At 37.2% G+C, this 27,947-nt stretch overlaps 1 protein-coding gene across 1 annotated transcript in view; it reads right to left on the reverse strand.

The window, feature by feature from the left end:
- LOC311176258 (calcium-activated chloride channel regulator 4-like) overlaps positions 1-14,863 on the reverse strand; it is a gene marked incomplete at its 3' end in the record, with an annotated part of 31,398 nt that extends 16,535 nt beyond the window's left edge. Inside the window, exons 1-4 of the mRNA XM_084241590.1 lie at positions 14,699-14,863; positions 4,064-4,204; positions 3,773-3,920; positions 71-179 (exon numbers count right to left, since the gene is read on the reverse strand). Coding sequence (XP_084097716.1) covers positions 71-179; positions 3,773-3,920; positions 4,064-4,204; positions 14,699-14,857 — 557 coding nt within the window. The 5' untranslated portion in view covers positions 14,858-14,863. The remainder of the gene's footprint in view (positions 1-70; positions 180-3,772; positions 3,921-4,063; positions 4,205-14,698) is intronic.
- Positions 14,864-27,947: the final 13,084 nt, after the last annotated feature.

Raw genomic sequence — 27,947 nt, forward strand, 5'->3', positions numbered from 1 at the left:
GAAGGAAATAAGTGTAAGGAAATAAGAAGTTACAGCCTAGAATAATTTAAGAAAAGTTAAGTGGTCCTGCCTTGTTGCTTCGATTTTTTTTGACTTAGCAGCATAGAAAGGTTCCTCTTCATTGTACTCATCAAACACTCCCCAGCGGAGATGAGCCCATTCATGGACCAGCAGCCTGCCTGTGGGGAAATATTTCAAGTACATGGTCATCATTCAAGTGACAAAATAGGATCTCAAAATATATTAAGAATTTTTTCAATAAAAACATTTAGGCTTTAAATAACTGCAAACATTTGTACTTTTGTTTATAAAAACATTTCATTATATTGCATAACAGTATTGTTACTGATATAGAATATAGTATGTCTTTTTATTCCACAACATGTTAAATCAATCAAACATATATCATGTATTTGATATGGGTAGAATAGACTGGACTTTGGGTTTTGGTTATGAAGGAACAAAAAGATTTACATATTACAATGGTTTGGTTCTACAAAACTCACTTCTCCCAACAACATAAGTAACTATTTATGGTAATAAAATTTCACAAGGCAATTAAGTGTTAAAAATGTCTATAAATGCTCCTTAAGTGAGTGATGATGAAGAAAAGTTTGACAATAATTTCAATGCTGTGGGACATATTTAATTTTTGGGTGACAAAACGAGGTAAATATTTTCTAGTACTTAATACATATCATTAATTTTATGAAAACAATTATTATTGTATATATTTAACACAATACTAGTTACTAGGAAACATAAAGATGAGTAAAATATACTAAGCTTAGAGAGAGGAAGTCAGAGTAAAAATAAAATTCTACCTGGCATTTTTAAGGCAAATGGAAGAATATAGGTAAATCCACAACTTGAAATGCAAGAAACAGAAACAAATGGAAATTTTGTTGTAACAATATTAGGGAAAACTTCAGAGGAAATAGAATTGGAAAAATTGGAAATATAGTCTCTTCTGCTACAATGCATGTTTCTCTCACTTAAAAGCGTGTGAGATAGGAAAATAGAGGGGGAGATATTAGTGTTATGCAAAAGTCATGTTTCTTCTTTAAGTTCTTGCTACTCAAGGAACATTGGTAAATTCAGATCTAGCAAATGCAGAATGTTGGGCCCACTGTAGACCTACTGAATTAGAATCAGCAAGTTAACATGATCTCTAAGTTATTCCTCTACATGTTAAGATTTGAAAACATTGACTTGAGGTTTCTTAGTCTAATGGAGCCAGAGTAGTAAACTGGAATTATATAATCTTCAGTATGGGAGGAAAAGACCTTCATATCAGTTACTGCCATAGGGATTTGCAAACATGGAAACAGTTTTATATACATAACTGTGTAAGGAGGTGATTTGTTAATTCGCTTGACTGTAGTAAGCATTTTACCTGTATATGCATCAAATCATTGTGTTGTACATCTTAGATATCTATAATTTTTATTTTGAAAAACAGCACACCCCTCCCCCCACCAAGACTTAGAATTCCACTCCCATTTCTGTCAGTATCTCAGTTTCCTCTAGCCCTGGTCTCATTTCTAATATCATTTCTCTCTCTCTTTCTCTCTCTCTCTCTCTCTCTCTCTCTCTCTCTCTCTGTGTCTTTTGGGGATAGTAAATGGATTCAGATGGTTAAAATTTCTAGACTCACTCATAAGCCTGTGCCCAGATTGAGTGAAAGTTACAAGGTAACTTTGAAATTATTTAAACTTTAAACTGTTCCTAACAATTTAATAATATAATTGCTACCTTATATTACAGTCTTTACCATATCAGTTTTGTTAATGTTAATGAAAATATTGGTGAGATCCTTTTGGCATGGACACTGATGGAAATGGTCAAAATGGTTTAGACATACCAGTACGTACTGGTGAAATGGCAGTCGTGGTTCTCATTAATCACTTTTCATTACATTTCATCATGGCTCACTAAAAGGAATCTCTACTCCTATGGCTCCTTTTGAGACTTAGATATTTTCTTTTTGTTCTGTGGACTCCCTGGATTTTAGATCTATGGCCAGAATCTCTCTTCTCATCTCTTAGAATTTTTCTCACAAATTCCACTGACAAGTTTAACTGAATTTTCAAGAAATAGACATTATGAAGTCATTACAGACTATTGAAAAACTAAAAAACATTTGAATTGATTTTAAGAAATTTATGGTATGTTTATTTTTAATATCTGCTATGGTGGCATCCTCCAGCCACACTGAGCAGCTACCTGTATGTCCCAGATGATGCTTCTGGGTACCTATTATTATAGTTGTTGTCATTGTTATTGTAAATTGCATAGATTTTGAGGACTCACTTTTCAATCTTTGGTTCCCCCAAAGCCTTGTTGAGTCACATAGTAGCATAAACATCTAATGGGGGGAACTGTCTGTTGTAGGATATGGCTGAGGTAGGGGTGTGGGAAAAGAACAAGAGCTCAGGAGGGCTTTTTTTAATTAAAAAGTCAGAGAAAATCCTCCTTTTCTAAGGGTTGAGATAGAGATGAAAGTAGGAATGAGTTTGGTAATAGAGAGGAAGAATTAAGGAATCTATTTCTTAATTCAAGGCATCTTTTGATTGATTGGATTGAAAAGAATGGCTAGAAAATGGGAAAATAGTGGTAGATGTCTTACAACAATTGTTATAGAGATTGAGAAAGGGCCTGGGATTAGAAAAGTAAAAATATTGTCGCGTAGCTTTGAGGGCTTCCCTGAGATGAGAAAATGTTTTTTTCTAATTTATAATTTTCCTTATAATCTGCGGAAACCTAATAACATGAGCCAAAGGAATCTGGCTGGAAATTCAACACAGAGTATTTGTAAGTTGAATGAAATTTAAATATAAGAATGTTGAGCAAGTCAAGCTATTTATACTTTTAGATGAAATGTCTGACTTTGCTGGACATGCTAGAAGGGCCTAAAGGAAGAGAGGAATAGTCAGCTAATGTATGTGAGAGGGGTAAAATTGGGGTGGAATGATGGAACTTTCACCATTGGAATGGGGAACTGGTCCAGGCAATAATAAGCAACAGGACTAGGTGAGTGATTGTCACAGACAAGAGACTTAATGAATGCTCATGGAAGAGGCAGTGGAAGAGGTGATCCTGGGTGTGTGGAGTGAGGAAGGTCATTAATTTTCCTGATTAATGACATGTGAGTTGTGCTTGCCTCTAAAAAAGTATCAATTTTATATGAAAAATAGTGTGCATTAGGTCATTTGAAACAAAGATCTGAACATTTAGATTGAAGTAGATGAAGCTGCCATTTTTATAGGTAAAGATAATCTCTTGGAGACAAGTTGGATACTAATATCAACAACTGGTAGCCTGTAAGTGTTTTCACTGGGAATGGATATCTTGCCTCTTTTCATCTTGTTAACCATCTGCCTTCCAGGAGGTGAGATATGATTGATTCATGTCCAGATGTGGAGAACTGGAAACTTAAAAACTTAAAAATATGCCTTAAGAAATTCCCCTGTTATTTGCTACTCTGTTTTCAAATTTTATAGACACTGTACTGATTGTAGTTATATGGGTTATCTAATTTAATGTTCCTAAATCCATAAGCTAGGAAGCCCTCTATTCATTTTACAGCAAATGAACACAGATAGGCTAGCTCGATTTTCCAATCTAAATTTTAAGATCTTTGGTTCGAATGACCTAATAATGCACAGCTAATAAATGGGAGAGTCAGGACCTGAACCTTAGAACTCTGGTCCCAAGGATTGTTACACCTAACCTGGATACAAAGCTGCTTATTAGATTATAACCAACCTACCTGCTGGTCCATACTCATTTTGTTTTTTTCCAAGGACAAAGTCAGGGGTCAAATGAATGAATTCTGCTTTTTCTCCACACTTTGTGAACTGCTTGGTGTATGGTTCATCTCTACCTGGGAGGGTTGGTGGTGCAACTTTAACATCAGCCTGAGAATGTTTAAAAAGATTTTTAAACATTTCTATCAGAAACAGAAATGATAACATTTAGCCTAAAAATTTTGAAATGATCAATTTGCAGTAAAATTGAGGAGCAACAAAATAAAATTTTTTAAGAAAAGTTTTTGACTCACATGTGCATAGCTTTCATGTTTTGGCCTCTTGTACTGAGAGTCTGCATTCCACTTCTCAGGAATTAATATTGATACGTTTTTGAAAAATAGTCTTTTTTCTGTGGCTTCAAACAGGTAAGTAGAAGCTTCAGTCACCATTTCCTATTGTTTAGGAGAAAAACATATGAGGATGACCAAGTGAGAGTTGACTAAATGAGCAGGGGTTCATCTCAGGCATATTCCGAATTAGGAGTGAAGAGAAAAAGCAACAGGCTAATGAACAGGCTCATAATTCCTATGATTATATGATTCCAGGGAATCATATAATAGGATAAAGGGTATAGAGTTTGGACTCATCTCCTTTGAATACTAGCATTAGCACTTTCTGGGTAATTTATATAACCAATTTATCTGGGCCAATTTACATAACACTCTCAGGCTCAGTTTCCATATATTTAAATGAACTATTACTACCTATCTTTAAAGTGGGTATAAAGATGGAATGAATTATGAAGTACTCTATACAGGCATAGTTATAAAACCGATTGTTGTCATTACTAATGAGAATAGCCCTAAGTGACGCAAGCTAAGGAGAACAGAACTTCTGTGGGGATGTGTCATGGAAATTTTTTATTATATTTGCAGTCTCCAGAAGAGGCTGGATTAGGGGGTGGCTGATGGAAAATTTCATAGGAAGGGCGGCCCTTTTTGCTCCTAGGCTGACAATAATATATTGTTCAGTATCCTGAACCCAATAAGAGACATAGGCCTACTCTAGACCCCTACCATAGAACTCCACTATTTAGTGGAGAAAATAGATGGGTCATCTTTTCTACAAGATCAAACCCAGTGAATAATTGAGCGATATTGGATACTAGATCACACTGTATCAACCTCTTTATCTTGCTAACAGCAGCCTAGTCCACAATGCTTTCTTCCTCAAGGCAGTCTCTACTTCTCCATGATGCTTCCTGATCTAACATAATCCCACAGTGTAATTATTCTTCAAGAATTCCAGGGAGTGCTTATCTTTTCTTTTGATGAGAGTCCAGTTTGCTGACTCATGTCTGAAGAGATGAGCAAATTGGGTTCAGAGCCATTGGATCCTTCAGAATCAAGGTTACAGAGAACAGAAGTCCCAAAAGACTGGTTAGAAATTAGCAAAAGAGTCAGTGACCCCTAAATTTCATTTAAGATTACTTCATCACTGGCCTGAAACAGACTGAAGAACTCTACTTGTTCCCTACAATGTCTCTGCACTTTGCGGGTTGGGGGTGGGAGAAACGGGGGAATACCATCTACTTAAAGTGCCCTCTCTCCCTCTTTGTAATTATGAAATAAAAATGTGTGTGGCAGCTTACATTGTGGGACAGATTATAAAGGAAGGAGTTCTGCATACAGTTATATGGGTTGTATATTGTAAACCCAAGTAATTCCACTTACTTTATAGTCTCTATATCTCTATGCAACTGCTTTGGATAGGTATTTCTCAAGTCATGAGGAGTTTCTCAGACTCTATGTGAGATGACTTTGATTCTCTAGAGAAGACAAGGTTGTCTACTAACGGGTAATATTTTTATATGTTTTCCAAGCAGACTATCTTTAATAATATTATTTCTAAATTCCTTTTCTGTATTCCTGTAATATCCCATTTGGATCAGATTAAAATATTGATATTTCTAAAACAGGTACTCTCAAAAAACACACACACAAAGATTAAAATAAAATTTCCAAAACAGGTACTCTCATATAAAACAAAAATGAAAATGAAAAATATACACGAGTAAAAGAAATAAGGAAAGTTGATATTATCATCTTAGGTCATCAGTTATAAACCAATTCAGTACAAATTATATTATGGTCAGGTAGTATCCTAAGAGTAAGATTATGTGCATAAGTGTAAAAAAAAAGAGTGATTTTTGCCATCTCATATAAGCCAGAGGCTAAATCATGGTCTTGCCAACCTTCATAACCAGTGTGCTGTATCTCCATTATAACTGTACTACTTAAAGTGACCTTGGAAAAGAAACGAGTTCTCTTTTGTATAATGTATATGATAGTGTTTCACAAGGTTGCCTGAAAATATAAAAGCAAGAGTGTATAGATGACTGGGGGAATGTTCAGAAAAGATTGTGTAATCTAAGGATGTCTACTAGCAAGTGAACTTCTAGCCTTCAATAAAGGACCATATTAACAATTTTTTGCCCCTATATATACATTCTACAATTTTGAGATTCGGAAAAGTTTGAAATGCATCAGTTCTCTGGACTAAAAAGTCATCATTCATAACTAGCTCTATTAGCTGTTATTTAAGCCTATGTTCTTAGTAAAGAAAAATCTTTACTTCCTCTAAAATTCAAAAGATATCAATAAATGAAAGCTATTAGGTGGCAAGAGTTTATACAGAAAGTGTGATATAAAGCAAGCAGAGAATCATCTGCTCACAATGCAAGTTATGCCCATTAGCTTCTGATAGATGATACTAACATCATGCAGAAGGTTATAAAACAGTGAGCATAAAGAATTACTAGTGAAAGGATTGAGTATAAGGAATAAATTGATGTTTGGGATGAGGGAATTACTGCTGCACCTCCCCCTGCAGTGACCTTTAGGGCTAACCGTCCCTAGGTCCGGCTGGGCAACCAGCGCGCAGGGGGAGAACAGCAAAACCCTACCTGCTGCACCTCTCCCCGCAGTGATCCTCCCGTGGAGGAACGTCATATGGCATAACGGTCGTCTGCTCTTCGGAGCAGCCTGGTCCGGGACTTATACGGACAGACCTTAGCTAAGACGCCTCCGCAAGTTCCCGCGAGGGACACGGGCCGGACAGCACAGTTGAAAGAAATCTTTGCTTAAGTGAACAAAAGCACCACGAGACCAAAAACAAAAATCTTTTTCTATCTATATTAAAAAATATGATTGAAACACGAGGTATTAAAGTAAATAAGAAAGCTCTACTGCAACTTTATAAATTTATATTACGGGTATGCCCATGGTTTCCAGAAGAAGGTAGTTTGTCACTGGAAACTTGGAAGAAAGTAGGAAAAGAAGTGAAAGAGTTTTATGCCCTTCATGGACCATCTCAGGTTCTGAGACAGGCTCTGTCCTTGTGGGTACAAATTAGAGATTTGTTGGTTGATGCCACTGAGGCAGAATTGTGGTAAGGCCAACAGAATGAAGTTCAGGATAATCCTAAAAACAATACTGATCCAAACACGTCATTATTCGCTCAAGCCTCTGCTCCCGTATTAAAAGAATCCCTTTCCCAGTCAGAGGATGAGTTTAATGATCATGAATATACTGAAATGCTAGATAAATTAACTTTCAAAAATGATAAACCCTCCCCACCCGCTAACCTTTTTCCAGTTGTTACCAAACCTAAAATTGCATTACATAATAATCCTAATCATATCAAAGCCCATCAAGGGCCCCTAGGTGGCATTTTAGGATTAGCAAAAAAAAAAAAGGCCAGTAAGGAGATTTTTCATTTACTTTTCCCGTTGCCAGACCTCTGGCTTTGTCTCGCGCTGATTAAGGCCCTGCATGGGAGGCCATCCCCATAAAAAACTCTTAAAAAATTACAGTTAGCTGTTCAGACAACATGTCATAACTCCCCTTATATTTATCAAATTATTGACATGTTATCAGCCACCTGGATGACCCCTTATGACTGGCATAATCTTGCCAAGGCTGTTCTTCCTTCAGCAATGTATGTATTATTTCACATGGAATATGAGGACCAAGTACATGCCTTCCTTAAGAATCATGATGAGGTTAGGGATGAGAAAATTTCCCTTTCTATGTTCATGAGAACAGACAAATATGCTTGAAAGGTCCATGCAGCAGGCCGGAATGCAGGAGCCAACCAGGAAGCCCACCTGGGGGGCAGGAATGCGGATACCTGCCTGGAGGAATCAGACAATGAGCCTCCCCCCTCCCACTACGAGTCTCATCTCAGACAAAGAACCTCTACCTGCCCTACAAACTTTTCCCGCCATACTAGCCCAACTACCCACCTGACCTCTCCTCACCCTATAAAACCCTGCTTCCCCCTAACAATGGGCACGGCTTCACTGACCCCCACCTTGGGTCTGTGAAGTCCGCCCGGGGCGCAATAAACTTTCCCTCCCTTTGAGAAATGTAGCCTGGCTCTCCTTGTCTTTACCGCGCCGAACCTTTCAATGCTGAGGTACGCAGACAAGCTGCCTTTCCAAAAGACGTCCTAGTTGAAATTAATAAACTATCAGTTGCCTCATGGAAAAATCTTCCTTCACCTGAGTACAAACCCACTAATCTCACTGATATACACCAACGCCAGGATGAAATGTACCAGGATTTTGTGGCTAGATTAGAAACTGCTCTGGATAAGTTTCTTCCATCCTCCTGGAGCACGAGATTTATTGTTTAAACAACTTGCATGTAAAATACTAATTCCCTCTGTAAAGAACTTATTAGACCTATAAGAAAAACTGGTATGCTTCAACATTACATTAAAGTTTGCTTAAATGCTTCCCCCGCGACACTAGATCAAGGGTCTGAATTAGAGAAAATAAATAAAAAAACTCAAAAACTTATGGCTGTCTGTATCCCTAAATAACATCAAAGAGGACTCAGCTGACAGCCCCGTATTAATAAAACAATTGCCTAAACAGATAGGTCGTTTTTGCCTGGCTAGAGACAAAATTAAATATGAAAAACAAAAGGTAAAATAAAAAATAGCCTGCAGTATTACAGAAAGTGATCAGGATTCTTGGGATAGTAAAATTGTTTTTCAAAAGCCAAAAGTTGATTCTAGAGCCAATGCTGACCTCTTTGCAGAGGCATCGGTTCCCAATTATGAGACCATTCCAAAATCCAGCCCAAATTTCCAGCTCGGACTTGGCTAAAATTGTTGAGATAAAAATAAAAACTCAAAAACAAATAAAAGATAATGTGTCATAATCTTAAATAAAACAAAACAAAACAAAAATGCTCCAATCTTTTCCTGTTAATTATTTGGGGAAGAGACTAGGTTCCCCCCAGTGAAGTTTTTTGCCATTTGTTTCTTTTAAAATAAATAAATAAATAAAGCATTTTTAAATAATAGTATTCAAAGTTAATTCACAATTGTTAAAGTTTATTATAAAAAATGGTTAAATATGAATGTATGAGACTATATGACTATAATATAAATAAAAGGTTTTTATTAAAATAGTATGAACCCACTGCAGTGGGCTTGTGGAGGCTGCCCTTGATCTCAACAAGCAGCTGCCTGGACTTTTTCTCCAGTGTTGGGATCACTGACAGGTCTCTACTACCTAACTGCTGTGGAGGACTGAACCTTTCTATTATCCACCTTAAATAACTATTTTGGTTCATTCTACAAAAAAAAAAAAAAAATTCCATTTCCCTGTGTTTCTCTGATTTTAAAGTCTAAACTGTCTTAGGCAAAAACTGTTGAGTTACTTTTGACCTGCTAACAACCTATACAAAATGCTTATTGGTTGAATAAAAGCTTTTAATTTTACTTATTGGACCTGTAAAAGATTAAGTTTCTTGTTAAAACAAACTAACCTGGTAAAACATAAAGTGATGATACACACATTTTTGAGCTAAATTCTAAACCTCAAATTTTACAGGCAGACTGTAAAAATTTACCTATTCTCCTGTTCTCAAGATAACAGTGTACTTTTATGTTTTAAAATATGACCGTTCCCAGTGAGATAATATGTTAACAACCTAAAGCCATATAATCATTTCTTAAAAATGTAAACTCCAAAAATATTTTCTTTTTTTTTTCAATAAATGTTTTATTAAAGATAACAATGAATTTGTAATAAATATTTTTTCACAATTATACTTTTGATTTTGTTAAATTTGTAAATATAGCACTTTCCGTTTATTCTTTTTTTTTAATTTCTAATATATTTTAATTTCTTATAAAAAAAAATAATAGTAAAAACTGCCGTGACTACTGTGGTCTCGAGCCCAAGGTCTTTGGTAATAATTAAGATTAGACACTTATTCTGTGTACAGATTTTAGCTGTTAACTCATTAAAAACCTCAGTATCTTCACACATTGCTAAAATAACTGTTTCAAAATATATACACATGGCCAAAATTTTAAATGTTATCAAGAGATCTCTGTATCTGTTTGTCTGTCTTTGTGTTTGTTTTGTTTTTTACCTCCGGAGGACTAATTATAAATGGCGCCTTTAAATTATCATAAAACAAATCTTAAGATCTTAATCAAACAATTTTTTAATAAAAACTAGTTTAAATTTTATAATATAATTCAAACCATATATGCCTTAAAGTTATAAATACTTTGTTTAAATGTGTTTCAAAAAGAAATTTCTGGTATAAAAAGTACTTTTCTCCTTCCTACTGAGTCACATGTATGTGAAAAATGTACATAGTATCTATATGGTGCTCTGATTTTTTTTTGTTTGTTTTTATTAATTTGCCTAATTGCTTCTTTATTAGCTAGCCTACAAAAACCTAGGTATGTGCCATTATATTATTAACAGCCATGCAAAATGGAATTCCAGTCATAACAAACTAAAACTACAACTAAACTTTCAGGTTTACTTTTTGCACCTATTTGTGAAACCTAAAAATTCTAATGTCATATTACCTTGTGTGTTCACATTTAAGTCATCTAGTACAAACAGATAACAGTATTATAATGCCTTACTGCTAATGAAAGATGTGACAATCCTAAATGGATGTAATGTAAAATGTGTGTTTACAAAGAAAAACATGTATTAAAAATAGATATTTTAATGGTCCTAAAAGTAAAGTGATAAGTGTTAAAGCAAATATTGAAGGTCTAAAATAATTAAAAAGAAACAAGGCTAAGGAAAGTGTTAAATCTCAAAAAGAAATTTTACAAAAACAAATTTTGTATACTCAAATGATTTATATTATTTTAGTATTTTGGGAACACATTAGCTAGAAAATAATTTTTGGTTAATAATAACTGAGTTTTAATCAAATGGGTTGTTTCAAAACATGTACTTATACACTAACATTGGGTATAATCTTGGCCCTTGTCTAGGTTAATGATTTCGGGTACATAATGTCTTTTAGTGTCTGAAAAACTAAGATTTTTGAGATGACAATTAAAGGTTATGATTTGATTGTCAATATTATACTCAGGGCTAGAATTTTTATAAAAATTAAATATGGTTGTTTTTGCTGTTTTCTAAGTATTTATGACACAGCTTCCCAAAAATCTAAATTAAAGTAAAATTTGGTAGCCTGTCATTTAATCAATTAAAGGAAATTTTGTGAAACCTCAGCAGAGCTTTAGAGATACTCCACAAACTTTCTGCTTTTCCTCCTGGGAAGGACATTAGATAAATTTATCCTATCTGGTTTACCTGGTAAAGTTACACTACAAGGAAACCATGTCACTTCAAAAAATGGTGAAACTCTAATATGTACAAAAATGTTAACATTGGTTTTCTAAAACAAAATCTTTCAATACCTGATATATGTAAATTGTCAATGATTATTGTTGCTGTTGCCTTGCAATATTATACTTCAATGATTTAATGTCTGCAGCACTTGTTTCTACACAATATAAGAAGAAAAGGCCTCAATTGATTCAAAATGATAAACTTTTGAGAGTAAAAATCTTTCTACAAAGGACTGTATAGACTGTTGGATATAAACCTGATTTTTACTGTTTTGTTTGGCATAACATTGAAAATGTTTTTACATTTTGCCTTAATTCAACAAAGTTTTCTTGTTTTGACTGACCACACTCTACACCAATGTTATGTATGTATATTTTTCTTTTTCTAGCAGAGCTAACCTTTTGTGTGGCTTTGAGTACAATTCTTCCAGGGAGTTGACATAGAGCTAAACTAAAATGTGGAGAAACTGCTGCTTTGTTCGTAGGGTTCCAGACACCTCTGAAAATGATGAGAAAGTTTGCCTCCATTGGCAGGACTGAATAACCCGGTTCCCTGAACAGAAAGCTCTGTCATAAAGCCTGAACTCTTTCGTCTTTTCGCTGCCTTTGATGTACACTTCAAACAACCTGGACAGGACACCACTAAGATCCCAGTGCGTGCCTACATTGGATACCCCTTCGCTATACTTCTGGGGAATGCCTCAGCTACACGCATTCAATCGCATGGGACTTCTTACTCCATTCATTGTTCCAGTTGCATTGTTACTAATTGTATTATCCCCTCTCTTGTTCGTCTCTATCCTGTGGTGGTCTTGCTCAAAAGACCCTCCTATGTTATGTTACCTGTTGATTTACATGACATGCCTTGGTATGATAACATTGCCATGCAAGTTTTAGATGAGGTACATGCTCTTCTTCGTCCTAAACGTTTTACCCTTATTTTAGGCATTGCGGCCCTGATTTCCCTGGTTACTTCATTAGCTGCTTCCTCTGTTGCTTTAATTCAGGAAGCTAAGACAGCTTCTTTTGTAAATGACCTTACCAAAAACGTGTCCATGGCGCTCGCAATACAGCGGGACATTGATTATAAGTTAGAAAGAAAGTTAAATGCTCTAGAAAAAATTGTTATTGCTATTGGCAATGAGGTTCAACTTCTCAAACAACAACTGTCTACTCGTTGCCATGTTCAGTTTCGTTTCATTTGTGTTACGCCTTTACATTATAACTCTTCCTTACATTGGAATCTTACCAAACATCACCTATTAGACATCTGCAAGACAATGACCTTTCTCATGACCTTTCGTCTCTCCAAGCTGAAATTTCTGCTGTCACTAAGTCTCATCTGTACACTTCACTCTCTTCCTTTGCTCATTCTCTAGCTTCCACTCTCCAATCTTTGACTCCTACTCACTGGTATCATCTCATTCTCTCTTTTATTGTTCTTTCCCTACTCGTCCTGTTGTTTACTCCTTCCCCTATGTGCCCGCTTACTTCACAGGTCCATTCATCATCTTCAACGAGATATGTACACCTTCCAGCTCCATTCTAAAAACAAAGGGGGACCTGCTGCACCTCCCCCTGCAGTGACCTTTAGGGCTAACCGTCCCTAGGTCTGGCTGGGCAACCAGCGCGCAGGGGAAGAACAGCAAAACCCTACCTGCTGCACCTCTCCCCGCAGTGATCTTTAGGAATGGCTTTCGCCACGGTCCCTAGATCCAGCTGGGCAACCAGCGCGCGGGGAGAGAACAGCCTGAAGCAGAGGAAGTGCAGCGGAAGTTCCCTGAAAAGGCAGAAGCTTATCAATAGATAACGACCACCAAGAACCACTACAAGAATGCTAAAAATCTTATCCCTGTAGTTCTTCCTAGAACTACAAACTTTAATCCCTTATCTGTCTTTCTAAACTTCCTCCTTTCTTCTATAATGGTCATTGCTTGTTATGTAGATCACCTCCCTGATAGTGATAGACTGAGCCAGCAAGCAAGCTAATTTCTTTGATATTCATTCCTGTGCTTTTAGAAAACATATATATACTAGTCACAAACTTAAAGAAAATTACACTCAGATTTTCACTCTTGAAGTGTGTCTGTTTGTCATTTCTTTCGCCGACTCCCTGACCACCCTGCACGCTTCTCTCAACCCTGAGGTGGCCTCATCGTCTACTGCTGTGCTGGTCTGCGGCAATTACCTTACATAGCTATAGCAACAAGCTCTTTATTGCATGAATCTTATAGTTCAAAGAAACTTTAGAAATCAGAGCTCCTAGTTCAGACCTGGAACTTTTCTCCATCTGTACTACCTAATGAATTAATTTATTTTTATGGATTGAAATCTCATCTACAATGACTTCTAGATTTTCCCCCTGAATTCAGATTCTTATCTCCATTTATGTGGATGTCTAATAAGCAGCAAATTCAAAATGTCTAAACTAATACCTGATATTTCAACCACAAAATATTCTCTACTTACAGTCTTCCCCATTTCAGTTGATAATAATCCCATATTTCCAAATGACTGGGTCAAAATCTTGGAATTCTTTTCAGCTATTATTTTTCCCTCTTACTTACTCATACCCATGCTTAGATAAACCATCAGCAGATTTGTCCATGATCCCCCTCATAACTGATTTTTACCACTGTATCCCTGTTCCTAGTTACCATCTCTTCTCACCCATGACAACTTCCAAACTGGTGTCCTTCTATACCTCTATGCCGCACAGAGCTTATACAGGATGAGTAACAGGTGGACCTCCTACAGAGTTTCCCCAACACTGCAGTCAGAGTGATTCCTGAACATGCAAAAGAAAACATTCCCCTCCTCTGCCTGGAATCTTCCCATGCATGGTGCTCAGAGTAAAAGCCCAACTCTGTCTACTTTGTCTAGGTCCTGCTGCCTCACCAAGTAGCTCTCCCCATCTTTCCTCCTGCTCATTCACTGTTGTTTCTTAGGTCACAATTCTTCTGATGAACCAGAAGCATTCAATAAGCACTTGCTTAAAGAACTGTTTAGTCCAACTGCTCATTTACATGAAGAAACTGAGGATCACAGGGTCCTGTTCCCTCTATTTGGTCTTATGGTGAGACAGAGCAGAACTCTGTCTACGTCTTCCAATCCCACTGCCCATTCTAGCATTGTCTTCACTTCCCCATGCTGCTTTTAAACTTCCTCAAACATTCAGAAATTTCCATAATGATTATTGATACTAACTTTTTTCCTTTTCCATAGTCAAAAAAGAAATTCCATTACTTCCTTACCTTTATTTTTTCAATTAATGTTGCATCTTCTGTCACATTTGGATCTATAGCAATGATGACATTTTCATAGCCATTGTCACTCACTCGAACAAAGGAAGCATTGGATCCTTGCAGCAGGTACAGGACCAAGAAAAAGACAAAACCTCTGAATAACCCCATTGTCCCCCTTGAATTTTACACCAACTCAAGAGGCATTCTTTCACCTTCTGGCTCTCTATATATACTCCAAAACATTATCAGTGTTATCTCGTTTTGGGACTTTGACCGTATAAAATGTTAACATTACATATGTAGGAAAATATTTGACCAGTTTACACAATCCTTTTATTGTATGTTATTGTAAAAGTGATCACAATGGGCTAATCAGATGTGTCTATATAATACTTTGCACATTTTTACCTAGGAAGTATTTTTAATACTTTCTAACTTTGGTTGATGTCTCAAATATAAATAAACTTTGTGTATTCTGTAGAGTAGAATGTGAAAATTAATATTTTATAATGAAATGAATAGAAATGATAATGTCAGTGTCTTCAACTTTACAAAGCAATTTATTTATTATTTAGATTATCTGCCAAGGGTAGAAATAATGGAAGAAAATAATATTGTTAAAAATAAATAATACCAAATAAGTTAAGATAGTGTTGAAATCTTTAAATTAAAAAAAATCTTAAACTGTTATATTAAGGAGGATTTGATAGTTATTCAAGTAAATTTTTTAAAATACTATCCATTAAAGAATGAATAGAATTTGTTTTTATACAAGTATATTAAAAATATCTGATACATTTGAAGGAAAGTGAATAATATTAATATTTAACATTTATTCACTGCTTACTAGGGCAGTGCTTCTCTAACTTAATCCTCACCACACATCTCCAATGTAAGTATGACTATTATCTTCATTTTAGGTTGGGGGGAACTGAGGCACACAATTTCAGTAACTTGCCAAGATAGCATAGCTAATATATGGTAGAGTTAGTATCTGAAGCTAGTGTTGCTTACTTAAGAGGCCTTGGAAATAACCATTCCATAACATGGCAATATTGTTTTATAAGACAAATAATATAGTAAGGTTGTTTAAATACAAAAGATAATCAGGGTCAGGTTAGGAGTTGTGATAATGAATCAAGACTATCCAGTCCTAGGGCCTCCCCGGTGGCGCAACTGTTGAGCGCTGGGTTGCGAAGCTGCCCGCAGCCTCTTCAGCGCCGGTTCAATCCCCAGCCGCAGGGCGAGGGTCCCACATGGTGCGCAGACCTCTTCTGCCGCCCGCCCTCTGCTCCCCTCAGCAGTGTACTTTGTCACTCTGTCTGTTCTGCTCTGCGCTCTGGCTCTGGTGAATTCTCTCACCCTCCCATGCCTCTGACTGTGCCCAGTGCTTGGATGGATAGATAGATAGATAGATAGATAGATAGATAGATAGATAGATAGATAGATAGATAGATCAATCTTTAAAAAAAAAAAAATATCCAGTCCTAAAGCAATAGGAATCAGGATGTATCAGAAACCCAAAAGGGACCTGAAAATAGAAATTATCTTTAAATCAAGAGTTAAGTAAGAATATACCTATGTTGTATTCTGAATAAACAACATCTCCAACGCAGAAGTTTATTATATGTACCCAGACACTGCCCTCTCAGGCAGCGTCCTACATTTCCTTTCCATTACCTCAGGAATATTATGGGATAATTGTGCACTCCTAGAATTAATATATCATGCAAGAAACAGGATGAAACAGTTACACTGGAAACTCCAGGAAATTTGTGATTAGCTGGTGGTGGTGGGACTGGGTAACAAACACATCCTATGCAGTCTCACCTTGCTTTCCTCACTGACTATCCTTCCCAGCACCTCCTGCATCTCCCTGAATTTCAGCTTGGAGGCTTCTGACAGACCAAGCATGCTTCTATCCTATAGAGTTGAGCCTCGGGAAAGTTCTTTTGACTGATAGAAAGTGTTAATTGGTGGAGGAAATTCTATGGGGACTACACCTGAGGTGGGGGGGAGCAAACATTGTTTAAAAATGAACAATGATGTAAAGTATATATAAATAAATAAATAAAAAGAAGGTGATAACTAGTGAATGATTATCATTTTAATCCCAAATAATGACATATCACACTGCCTGAACAAAAGCTAGTCAAGGCCTTTGTAATGCTAGAGGAATGGGGTCTTAAATTCCCTCATGTGTGTGAGGGATTATCTAGGTTATTGAAGAAGTAAAATTATTTATTTAAAAATTGTTTCTGCTTTTGGTTATTATTGTTGGTGGTACTCATTCTTTTTTTAAAAAATTATTTATTTATGCATATAAGAGCTGGGATGCAGGCCAAAGATATGGGGGCAGGGTGAGGGATTCACCAGAGACAGAGTGGGGAACAGAACAGGCAGATTGACTGAAATACACTGCTGAGGGGAGCAGTGGGCGAGACAGGAGAGGTCTGCTGCACCATGTGGGCAGCTCCCTGGTCAGGGATCGAAGTTGTGCTGCAGTGGATGTGGATAGCTTCATAAGTTGCGTCTTAACGCCCGCGCCACCAGGGAGGACTGGTGGTGCGCATTCTTTCATTAATTTTATCATTAGTCATTGCTTTCATTAATTTTAGGTTTATAATGCAATTCTTTTTTGAGCTTCTTTTGATTATTGGTGGATTCACTTTTATTTATTTTATTATTGCTTAAGAATAAATCTAAAATGAATACATTGAATATTATTTAGGTCATGTCCCAAAAGTTTTTTTTTAATTATGTTTCAATCTAGATAGTTTATTTCCTGCCACTGATGTATTTAATGTTTGTTGCTATGTATGGTCACTATAATTTAAATTTTGATTTCCTTTTTCATTATGTACCAGATTGGAGTCATTTGGAATATTTAATGCTAAAATTGCTTTTTTGAATCCTACCAGTATTCTTAAATATCATAGAGTAATTTCATATTTGGTTGTATGGAAATTTATTTTTTAATAAGATCTCTACATTGATATACAATATTACAAAATTGATAAATGTTTTTCTGCAAATATAATTACATTGTTTCTGTATAAACTCTAATTATGTGTAAAACTTGAATTCAACTTAAAAATACAGTTTTTGTTAGATTGAGTTTTTAATTCATAATCAAAATAGGGAAACAGTTGATAAAATTTGATTTGAAATTGATTCCACTGGGTAACAGATATTATTATATAGTATAAAAGTTTAGAATCTTACATTTATATTTACTATGCAAATAATTCTCTTACGTCTGTTTGTTTTAAACTGAAATTTATTGACTTTGATAAACCAGTTTATTTACACTTGAATGAGTAACACTGTTTTCCAAGAGCCATAAATGAAGGCAAATTGTAATTTCCTATTTTAAGTTTATCAGTGAGAGAAGTTCATTATATTTCACAAAGGGAGAATGAACATGCCAAATTAAGAAAATGAGGTATTGACCATATTCATATGGGTTTATTTCTCGGCTCTCATTCTAGTCCATTGGTCTGTGTGTCTGTTTTTATTTCAGTACTATGTTGATTTGATTATAATATTTTTATAGTGTAGTTTGATGTCTGGGTGAATGATGATACCTCCATTGTCCTTTTTTTCAGGATTACCTTTGCTATTTGGCACCTTTTTTGCTTTCATGTAAATTTCAGTAATATTTGGTCTGTCTCTTTAAAAAATGCCATTGAAACTGATAGAGATTGCAAAATGAGCAAGCATTCATACTCCCCATTCTAAATTTCTTGAGGACACATCATTACTCCTGGTAAGGAGGTCAATTCCTTAATATGTTGGAAGAATCTTAAAAATAAGTGGCGAAAATTCCCATGCAAAATACATATATTCTTACATATTTTGCAGTTTTCTTTTCCAAATCCAGGAGGTCTAGATTTCTGTAATTGGGAAGAACAAGAAATCTTGTCTGGGAAAAACATACTGTATAACATGTCACATAATATTTAGTGTAGTCCCTTCAATATGTATGGAGTATTTTCTTTGTGATGAGCTAAGAAAATAAAAATTGCTTGCCCTTAAGGAAAATTGCTTGCCCTACAGTTCAGTGAATCATGGGTCATGCTGACTTATGATGATGTATAATATGTTCTGATAAACATATTACATTGTGTATGATAAAAATACGCAATAACAAAAGACTAAGTAATGAATTCTGAGTCAGGGATCGAGGCAGAGTTAGGGAATGACTTTGAACTGATCCTTAAAGAATGGACAGGACTTTAATGGCTTTATCTTATTTAATTTAATTTACTTTTCTTTTACTTTTATCATTTTACAAAGAAAGAACACATACCAGATTTGTATTTGAAATAGATGGCAAAATCACAGAGATACAAAACAACCTCTAGTTCTACTTATTCTAATTAAAATTCTAACACAAGGACCTAGGTTCCAAAGTACTTGCTCTGGTGATCAATGCTTGTGTCTTTCTCTGATAGAGTAGGCTGTGTCACTGTTGTCTTTAAAATAACTCAGAATTATTTTACAATTAGAATGTTATTTTTCCAAGTAGTGATTTTTTATGTTCACAGATGTTCATAGCTATATAAAACATGTGACTATAAAATTGAAGTTACACTTTTCCATGTTTCATAATTTGGGAATGATTATTAATGACAGCACTGAATAAAGGAGAATGATTTTCAACTTTGTGAATTAAGACCTTCAGGGTGACTCAAATCTATTGAGATGTGTATTCAATCTATATGTATATACACATTCATTTTCCAAGCCACAGACATATATGATTTTGGAATTGTGTTGCCTGAGTTCAAATCTCAGTTTCATCATTAAGTCAGAGGGTGAAATTGGTTAAGCCACTTAATCTGTCTGCCTCAAGTTCCTCATCAGTAGAATGAATTATAAGGCTGCCTTGAAGAATAGTTACAAGACTTGAATTTGAATATATATGTGTATGTATGTAGATATGTGTATAGGTGTATATACACATCTATACGTCTACATACACATGGGAAACAGAATACTGAGATATGATAAATGTTCAAGAAATGTCTGTTATTATCATGTATGTGAGTTGAGAAAGCAGATGAGGCAGTCTCTTGACATAACAAATCATTATCTTTAGCTCTGAATCACTAATTTCAGTAATTCTTGTCAATTCAAAGATGCCTGTATCAGTATTACCTAGGTCTTTACCTCTTCCTCTCACCCCTGCTAAATTTTTCATCTCTATTTTACACATTGGTATCTTTTTAAAAAAATATTTATTTATTTATGCATACAAGAGCTGGGGCACAAGCCAGAGATGCAGGAGGTGAGAGGATTCACCAGAGAGAGAGTGGGGAACAGAACAGGCAGACTAACTGAAATACACTGCTGAGGGGAGCAGCAGGCGAGATAGAAGAGATCTGCTTCGCCATGTGGGTTGCTCCCTGGTGGGCCAGGGATTGAAATCGTGCTGCAGAGGCTTCGGATTGCGACATAGTGTGGTACTTAACCCCTTGTGCCACCAGGGAAGCCCTACACATTGGTATCTTTAATATATATTATATATATATGTATTCATATAATATATATATATGTATTAAGAGTGTGTTCCACTATTAAACCTAATTAATATTGGCCTAACCAAATATGGATTTATCTTTCCTTACAAGACAGTTCAGGGCCAGTGCTGTGGCTGGATGGCATCAAGGACTTAAGTTGTGTCTTTATTACTTTTCTATTAACTTTGTTTTTTTTTTTTGAAGATTTATTTATTTATGCATACAGGAACTGGGGTACAGGCCAGAGGTGCGGTGTGTGAAAGGATTCACCAGAGACAGAATAGGGAACAGAACAGGCAGATTGACTGAAATACACTGCTGAGGAGAGCAGCAGGCAAGTCAGGAGAGGTCTGCTGTGCTATGTGGGTCACCTCCCTGCCCGGGGATTGAACTGGTTATGCAGTGGCTGTGGATGGCTTCATAGGGCTGTGTCGTAACCCCTTGTGGCAACAGGGTGGCCCCTCCATTAACTGTGCATTGGTGACTTTTATCTAATGATCACAAGTGGCTGTAAACAGGAATGTGTTGTCTTCAACAATCTGATATTAGAAATTCATGTTCTCCCAAGAGCCCAAGAGATTTTAGCTTGCATCTAATTTTCCAGACCCTCTGGTTATGTATCTCATGCTATTAAAAGTGAACTATGGACCACCTGCCTTTGCGTCACTTGGGAGCTTGTTAGAAATGCAGACTCTCTCAGGCACCATCCCAAATGTACTAAGTCAGAACCTACATTTTAACAATATTCCCAGGTGATACAAAGGCACATTAAACTTTGAGAAATATTGCTGTTTGCCATATTGAACACAGTGGTATATTTTGACTTCACATGTCTAACTTGGATGCAAACGCATGATTCTTAATGAACTATCTGATTTAAGATAAACAAGGTTTATGGAGGTAGCCTTGGTACCCACATAATACTTCGTGCTTAACTTAATTTCTTTGCTAGACATTTATACCTTTGCATTTCTTTAGTAGGTGTGTCCTTTATTCTTGGTACAGAATTAGCTTGTGCCATTAATGTTTTATGTTTTTCTAAATATTCTTGTCAGACCTGCTCAGATGCTTCTCTTCTTCCAGGCTGATACTTGCCTTCTGGGTTAAGAAAGATTGGGTGGGGAGTTTCCTCTTTCATTAAATTACTTGCCCAATTATTGTGGGTTGATTGCTTTTCATCTTTCTACATATATGTGCTTCCATGTAATCAAGTTCAAAGTTGTTTTTGATTGCCTTACTTAGTGAAATATATTGTTTTGTGCATTGGGTTTTCCCTCTAGATTGGAATGTAAAAATTTAACCGTTCCTACATACTTTGAGATACTTTATTTGAAAGGCTGTCTAAGAACAGATCAATTTGAATTTTTCAGCAAAATGCTTTCACATATGAATTAATAAAATATTTGCTTCATTCTTTTTCAAAAGTAAATTTCCTTAAGACAGTGTTTAATAGGGACATATCTGTAAAAGAGAAAACTTCATAGAGTTATTATGGTAACAGCAAAATACAAAATGACTTAAAATTTGTCCCTATATTTAAAAAAAATGTAGTTGGTAAGTAATATATTTCTTCCTTAACATGCTGATGACTCTTAGCTCAGGTTGCCTGGAGAGCTGGAACAAAATAATGAAGGTTTAAACAAAGTAGGGTCAAAATAAACTGTACAAAGAAAGAAAGGACAGACTAATTTAGGGTAACATGGTAGAAAAGATTGAATTTTGTGTATTAAATATAAAATCTCAGGTATTATAACACTTCTGTATCACTATGAACAAATGAAGAAAATACTGTCCTGTGTGAAGTGTCCCTCATTCATATGATTGCAGAGAATTTCTTTCAGTTTATTACTCAAGAGTAGTATAAGATTTAGGGATGATTTAGAGTGACCAAAAAAGATAAAGGCTGCTCAAAAAACCCCCAAGAACTTCACTATAAGGTGTCACTTCACCTGTTGGTATAGCTGCTATCAAAATAACAAAAACCAGAAAATCACTGGTAGTGAGGATGTGAAAAACTTGAAAAACTGCTATGAAAAACTTGTGGTGGCTCCTCAAAAAAATTCTGGTTAGGTACTCAAAAGAATTGAAAACAAGAGACTTGAACAGATACTTGTACACCATGTTCATAGAAGCATTATTCACAGTAGCCAAAAGTGGAGGTGACCCAAGTGTACATCAATGGATGAAAGATAAACAAAATGTAGTGTATATGCACACAAACACAATGAAATAGTACTATTCAGTGTGGAAACGGAAAGCATTTCTGACACATGCTGCAACACAGATGAACCTTGCAAAAGAGGATACCAAGTGAAATAAGCCAGTCACAGAGGATAAATATTGTATGATTCTGGAGGAGTCAAATTCATAGAGACAGGAAATGGAATGGTATTTCCTAGGGACCAAGAGGAGTGGGAAATGGAGGATTTCCATTATTATTTTAAGAACACGGAGTTTCAATTTGTGAAAATAAAAAAAAATGAATGATGGTGATAGTCGCACAGCAGTGGGAAGTACTTTGTACTTAGTGACTGAATTGTACACATGCATGTGATTAAAATCATAAATTTTATGTTTGTGTGTATTTTACCTCAGTAAAAATAATAAGGAACTTTTCTCTCACATGTTTAATAAATTCAGCACTTCCCACAGTATTCTTTCTTTCTTTAGGTAGCTTGACTGAAGCTAGAGTTGTGAATAGTTCAGCAAACATTTCTGGGTTCCTAATGACTATAAACCAGTGGTAAGTCTTCAGTATACAAAAATAAATTAATTATAACCATTGATTTATATAAACTCATAGATTGTTATGGTGGACAGATATGAAGATCATTGGTTGCAATTTAGTGCAATAAAATATTTAACAGAAATACATGTGAATTGTAGTTAAGGGTGCAGGTTCTAAGGGGCTACCCTGGTGGCCTAGGGATTAAGTCTCAGCGATATCACTGTTATGGCCTGAGTTTGATGTCTGGCCAGGGAGCTAACCCACATATGGTGCAGCAGAACTCTCTTGTCTTGCCCGCTGCTCCACTCAGCAGTAAATTTCAGTAAATCTGCCTATTCTGCTCCCCACTCTGTCTCTGACGAATCTGCTCATCCACTGCACCTCTGGCCCACACCGCAGTTCTTCTACACACACACATACGCGCTCAGACACTCACACTCACACCAAAAAAAAAAGAGTGCAGGTTCTAGAACCAAAGTACCTGAGTTTGAATCCTAGATTGATCACTTTTACCAGTAGTGTGTTTTTAAACAAGTTATTAAATCAGTACTTCTGTTTTTTCATCTGTAAAATGGGAGTAAAAGTGGTTCCTATTTTATAGGGCTATTATGTAGATGAATGAGTTTATATTATAAAGTGTATGGAACATGGTGAATTCATTTAAATCTAGCCAGCTTCAACATCATATAGGATAGTGGTACTAGTGAAATATAAGGTAGAGATTTTGTCTGTTTCCTTTTTTCCACTGCCAAGTATCTACTTTCCAGGAGATTATTGATAGTTACTGTTTAGAAATATTTTTATTTTATAGATGAAAAATGGAGGCCTAGAGCAAGTACAGAAAAGAGAGTTGAGGTCAGTGGAGTAGGTGGTTAGGAAGAACTTTAAGGAACAGCAATGCCTTAGCAGGATTTTGACAGATGATGATGTTTCCTTGTAACAACAAAGGGCAGGTACCCCTGACGAAGAAACAGGACTGTAGCCATAAAGGTGAAATAGTCTCGACCACCTGGGAACAATGATTAGTTAGAGGCTGTCAGAGTGTGAAGGATAAGGTGAGAAATGACATGAGAGGAGGCTGGAAAAAGAGAGGTTTATTTAAAAAATTAGTTAGCAATTACTATATGCCAGAAGCTGTTCCAGGTGTCAGGATTTGCAGTAACAACAATTGTTAGGGGGAAAAGGATGTCCTAAAGCTAATTCCATACAGGCTTTGTGGACTCCACCCCCACCCCAGGCCAAAGCCAAAGACACTGGGAACTCCAAATCCCATCACCACCAAAGGGAAGGTGGCTGGGACCTGAGGTTGGGGTTAAGCAGCTAGGTTGGTATAAAGCCAGACACATGAGCTTTAGAGGGGTTCCCCCATTTTGGCTCTCTGCCAGCTCGCAGCGTCTGGCCAGCTCTGAGAGTGCCTTTGGGTTTCCAGGTCGGCGGATCGGGTAGGACGCATTAAAGACTTTATTTCCCTATTTTTTCCCTGAGTTGTACATTCTCCTTATTTCCTTTTCCCTTGTAAATAAACCTTTTATTAACCTTTTGTGTGTGTCTGTAGTGGAGTATTAATAAGTCCCTTTTAAGATCGCAGGTGAGGACCCACAGCCAGGCAACCCATACAATATCGGGGCTGCCCTATAACACTATGACACAGTGTAGTCCTCAGGAGCTTAACCGAAAGACTTGAAATGACACGCAACAGGGTTAGGCTTTCTGGGGTCAACCATGGAGTTGATAAAAAACCTGGAAATACTTCTAAGAGAAGCTCTACCTGGTTCGTGTATAGTGCCCAAACTAAGGTAGTTTTGATGGGAATAGAAGAAAGGTATGTGAATTTGAGAGGTAATTATAGTATACATTCTCTAGAACTTGGTGACTGAGAAGGAAGAGAGAAAGTTAGATGACTCCCAGTTTCTGGCTTGGCTACCTGGGTAGGGAGTTGGAAATTCCTATTCCCACTCACTCAAACAAGAAAATAAGAAAAAGAATAAGTTAGGGAGTAGGAGGTAGATGGAAACTCAGAAGCTAAGTTTTGGCCAAATTGAGGTGTCAAAGGCACATCTAGACTGAAAAGACCTATGAAGAACCGTGTGTGTGAGAGAGAGAGACAAAGAGAGAATACCTTGACAATTAGCCAGAGTTCCTAGAAGCAGAGATCTGGGAGTAGTCAGACTAAAATAAGTAAGTCAGAGGAGGCGGATCAACATGGTGGAGAGGAAACGTTGCCAGTAAGATATCTCCCATTAAAAAAAAGTTAATAGGGAGAAAAAGCGGCAGGTCCCGGTGAGAACTGGGACATGGAAGATAAACGGACAACTCCAGCAAACTACCTGAAGAAGAAAGTTGCCGTAAAAAAGGACTAGAAGGGAGGAAAGCTCAGAACCTGCTACCCTCCCCCACCCACAAAGTCGGCACTCTCTGGCCAACAGAAAGGAGGAAAAAAAAAACCAACCTAAAACAACCAACAAGAACAAACTACGCATCAGGCAGGACTGTGAGTGGAAAGGAACTATTTCAGCCACCACACCCCGTGAACTGGAGCTGTGGAGAACCCTTCAGGATTCGCCACGGAGGTGAGCGAACTTCTCCAGGCACCATTAGAGAAAAATAAAGACTCCCAGAGACCTACAAACAGCCCCAGGCCAGCTGGTAAGCTTGTGCTGAAAAGCGGCGCGCTTGAAAAGCAAATGCAGATTGCGGCTGCCCAGGTCCCCATGCCTGCGACCTAGGCTTGCGGGGAGGCATGCGGGGGCCCTCACTGAGGTGAATGTCCCTCGCTGAGTGTTGGGAAACCAGGTGCCCAAACACAGGAGTGGAGTGCAAAAGGCTCCATTTCTGCGGACTGGGCTACAGCCCGTGACCTAGACCTGAGGGCTTTGGAGCTGAGACCCGGGGCACAAAATTAGGGGCGTGGGTTCCCCATGATGGTGGGGTACAGGGCAGATACAGCACCCCAAAGCCGTTGAGGCTTTCCCCACCACTCCCACTCTGTTCCCAGTCCCACGGGGTGGAAAAAGCAGTTCCCCAAGGACACGTGGAGAGATCTCTGGCGCCACCTAGTGACCAGAAAAAAAAAACACCAACACCCCATAGAACAGGGAATTTCTTCAGTAAAGACTGCTTGAAACCAGCAGAAGGCTCCCTGAGGAGCCAGTGTTGAGCGGGGAAGTTTGCCCACACCAGGCCCCTTCTGACCAGCAGTCCGAGCCCAGAGGGGGAGCAGGCACCCATGGGTGGGGCAGAACAAGCGTGCAGGGGAGTGTGTCGCAGAATCAGTATTTTAGAACAGGGACCTTTCTTCAGTAAAGACTGCTTGAAACCGACAGATGGCTCCTGGAGGAGCCAGAGGGGAGCGGAGAAGTTCACCCAAGATGCCGGCCAGTCCCAGCAACACAGTGTCCCAATGCATACGGCAAATTAGAAAACAGACAGTAGGGAGTAGAAGAACCACACACAACCTAGCAACTCCTCAGGAAAAAACACACCACAAAAAGAAAACCAACCCCCAGATTGCAACGACAGTAACTTAGAAGAACTTCTGAGCCTTCCAGAAAGAGAATTTAAAATTGCCATGATAAAAAAACTGTGACAGAAGTCATAAGGGAAAACAATGATAAGGGAAAAATAATCAACAATCAGAAGAATGAAATTGAGTCCCTAAAGAGGGAAGTAAAAGAAATGCAGGAGATCAAAGAATTAATGGAGGCACTAAAGAACTCTGGGAAAAGCAATGAAAGCAGAATAGATGAAATGGAAGAACTCTTGAAGACACAGAAATAAAAAGAACCAAAACAGAAAAGGAAAGAGAAGTACGAAGGAAAAAGACCAAAGAAAGACTTCAGGAACTATCTGACTCCATGAGGAAAGGAAATATAAGAGTTACAGGAATCCCAGAAGGAGAGGAGAGAGATGTAGGAACAAAGAAAATATTCAAGGAGATAATTGAAGAGAACTTCCCAAACGTGAAGAAGGAGCTGAAAATTGATATACAAGAAGCAAGAAGAACACCAAACTTGCACGACGAAAGGAAAAATACAGCAAGACACATAATAGTAAAGCTCCCAAGAATCCAGGACAAGGAAAAAATAATGAAGCTGACAAGAGAAGAAACAGATAATATTCAAAGGAAAACTAATCAGGCTGACATCAGACTTCTCCGAGGAAACACTACAGGTAAGGAGAGAGTGGAGGGACATAGTCAACAGACTCCAAGAAAACAGATGCCAACCAAGAATACTCTACCCCACAAAGATCTCCTTCCTCTATGCAGAAAGAATAAGGACCTTCCCAGACAAACAGAAATTCTGGAATTTCATTACAACTAAACCCCCACTCCAAAAAATACTATAAAGAGTCCTAAAGCCAGAACCTCAGAGGGATGAATAACAACAAAAGAAGGCCAAAAAAAAGTTATTAAAAGAATAAATAGGGCCTCCCAGGTGGCGCAGCGGTTGAGCGCTGGGTTGCGAAGCTGCCCGCGGCCTCTGTGGCGCCGGTTCGATCCCCGGCTGCTCCCCGGCCACCGGAGGAGGGTCCCGCATGGCGCGCAGACCTCTCCTGCCGCCCGCTGCTCCCCTCAGCAGTGTACTTTGGTCCTTCTGCCTGCTCTGCTCCCCGCTCTGGCTCTGGTGAATTCTCTCACCCTCCCGCACTTCTGACTGTACCCAGTGCATGTATAAACAAACAAAACAAACAAACAAATAAATAAAAACATGCCTCTATTAAAAAAAAATAAAAAAAAAGTGAATTGTTTAAAAAAAAAAAGAATAAATAAATAAAATCAAAGGAAAGACAAACACAATGGCAAATACAGATGCTAACATATCAATATTAACTCTAAATGTAAATGGACTAAACTCTTCAATAAAAAGACACAGAGTTGCAGCCTGGATTAAGAAACAAAACCCAACCTTTTGCTGTCTCCAGGAAACACATTTAGCTACAAAAAATAAAAATAGACTCAAAGTTAAAGGATGGAAAACAATCCTACAAGCAAATGGACCAAAAA

Source organism: Talpa europaea (assembly GCF_964194135.1).
Source record: "Talpa europaea genome assembly, chromosome: 9".
NCBI lineage: Eukaryota > Metazoa > Chordata > Mammalia > Eulipotyphla > Talpidae > Talpa > Talpa europaea.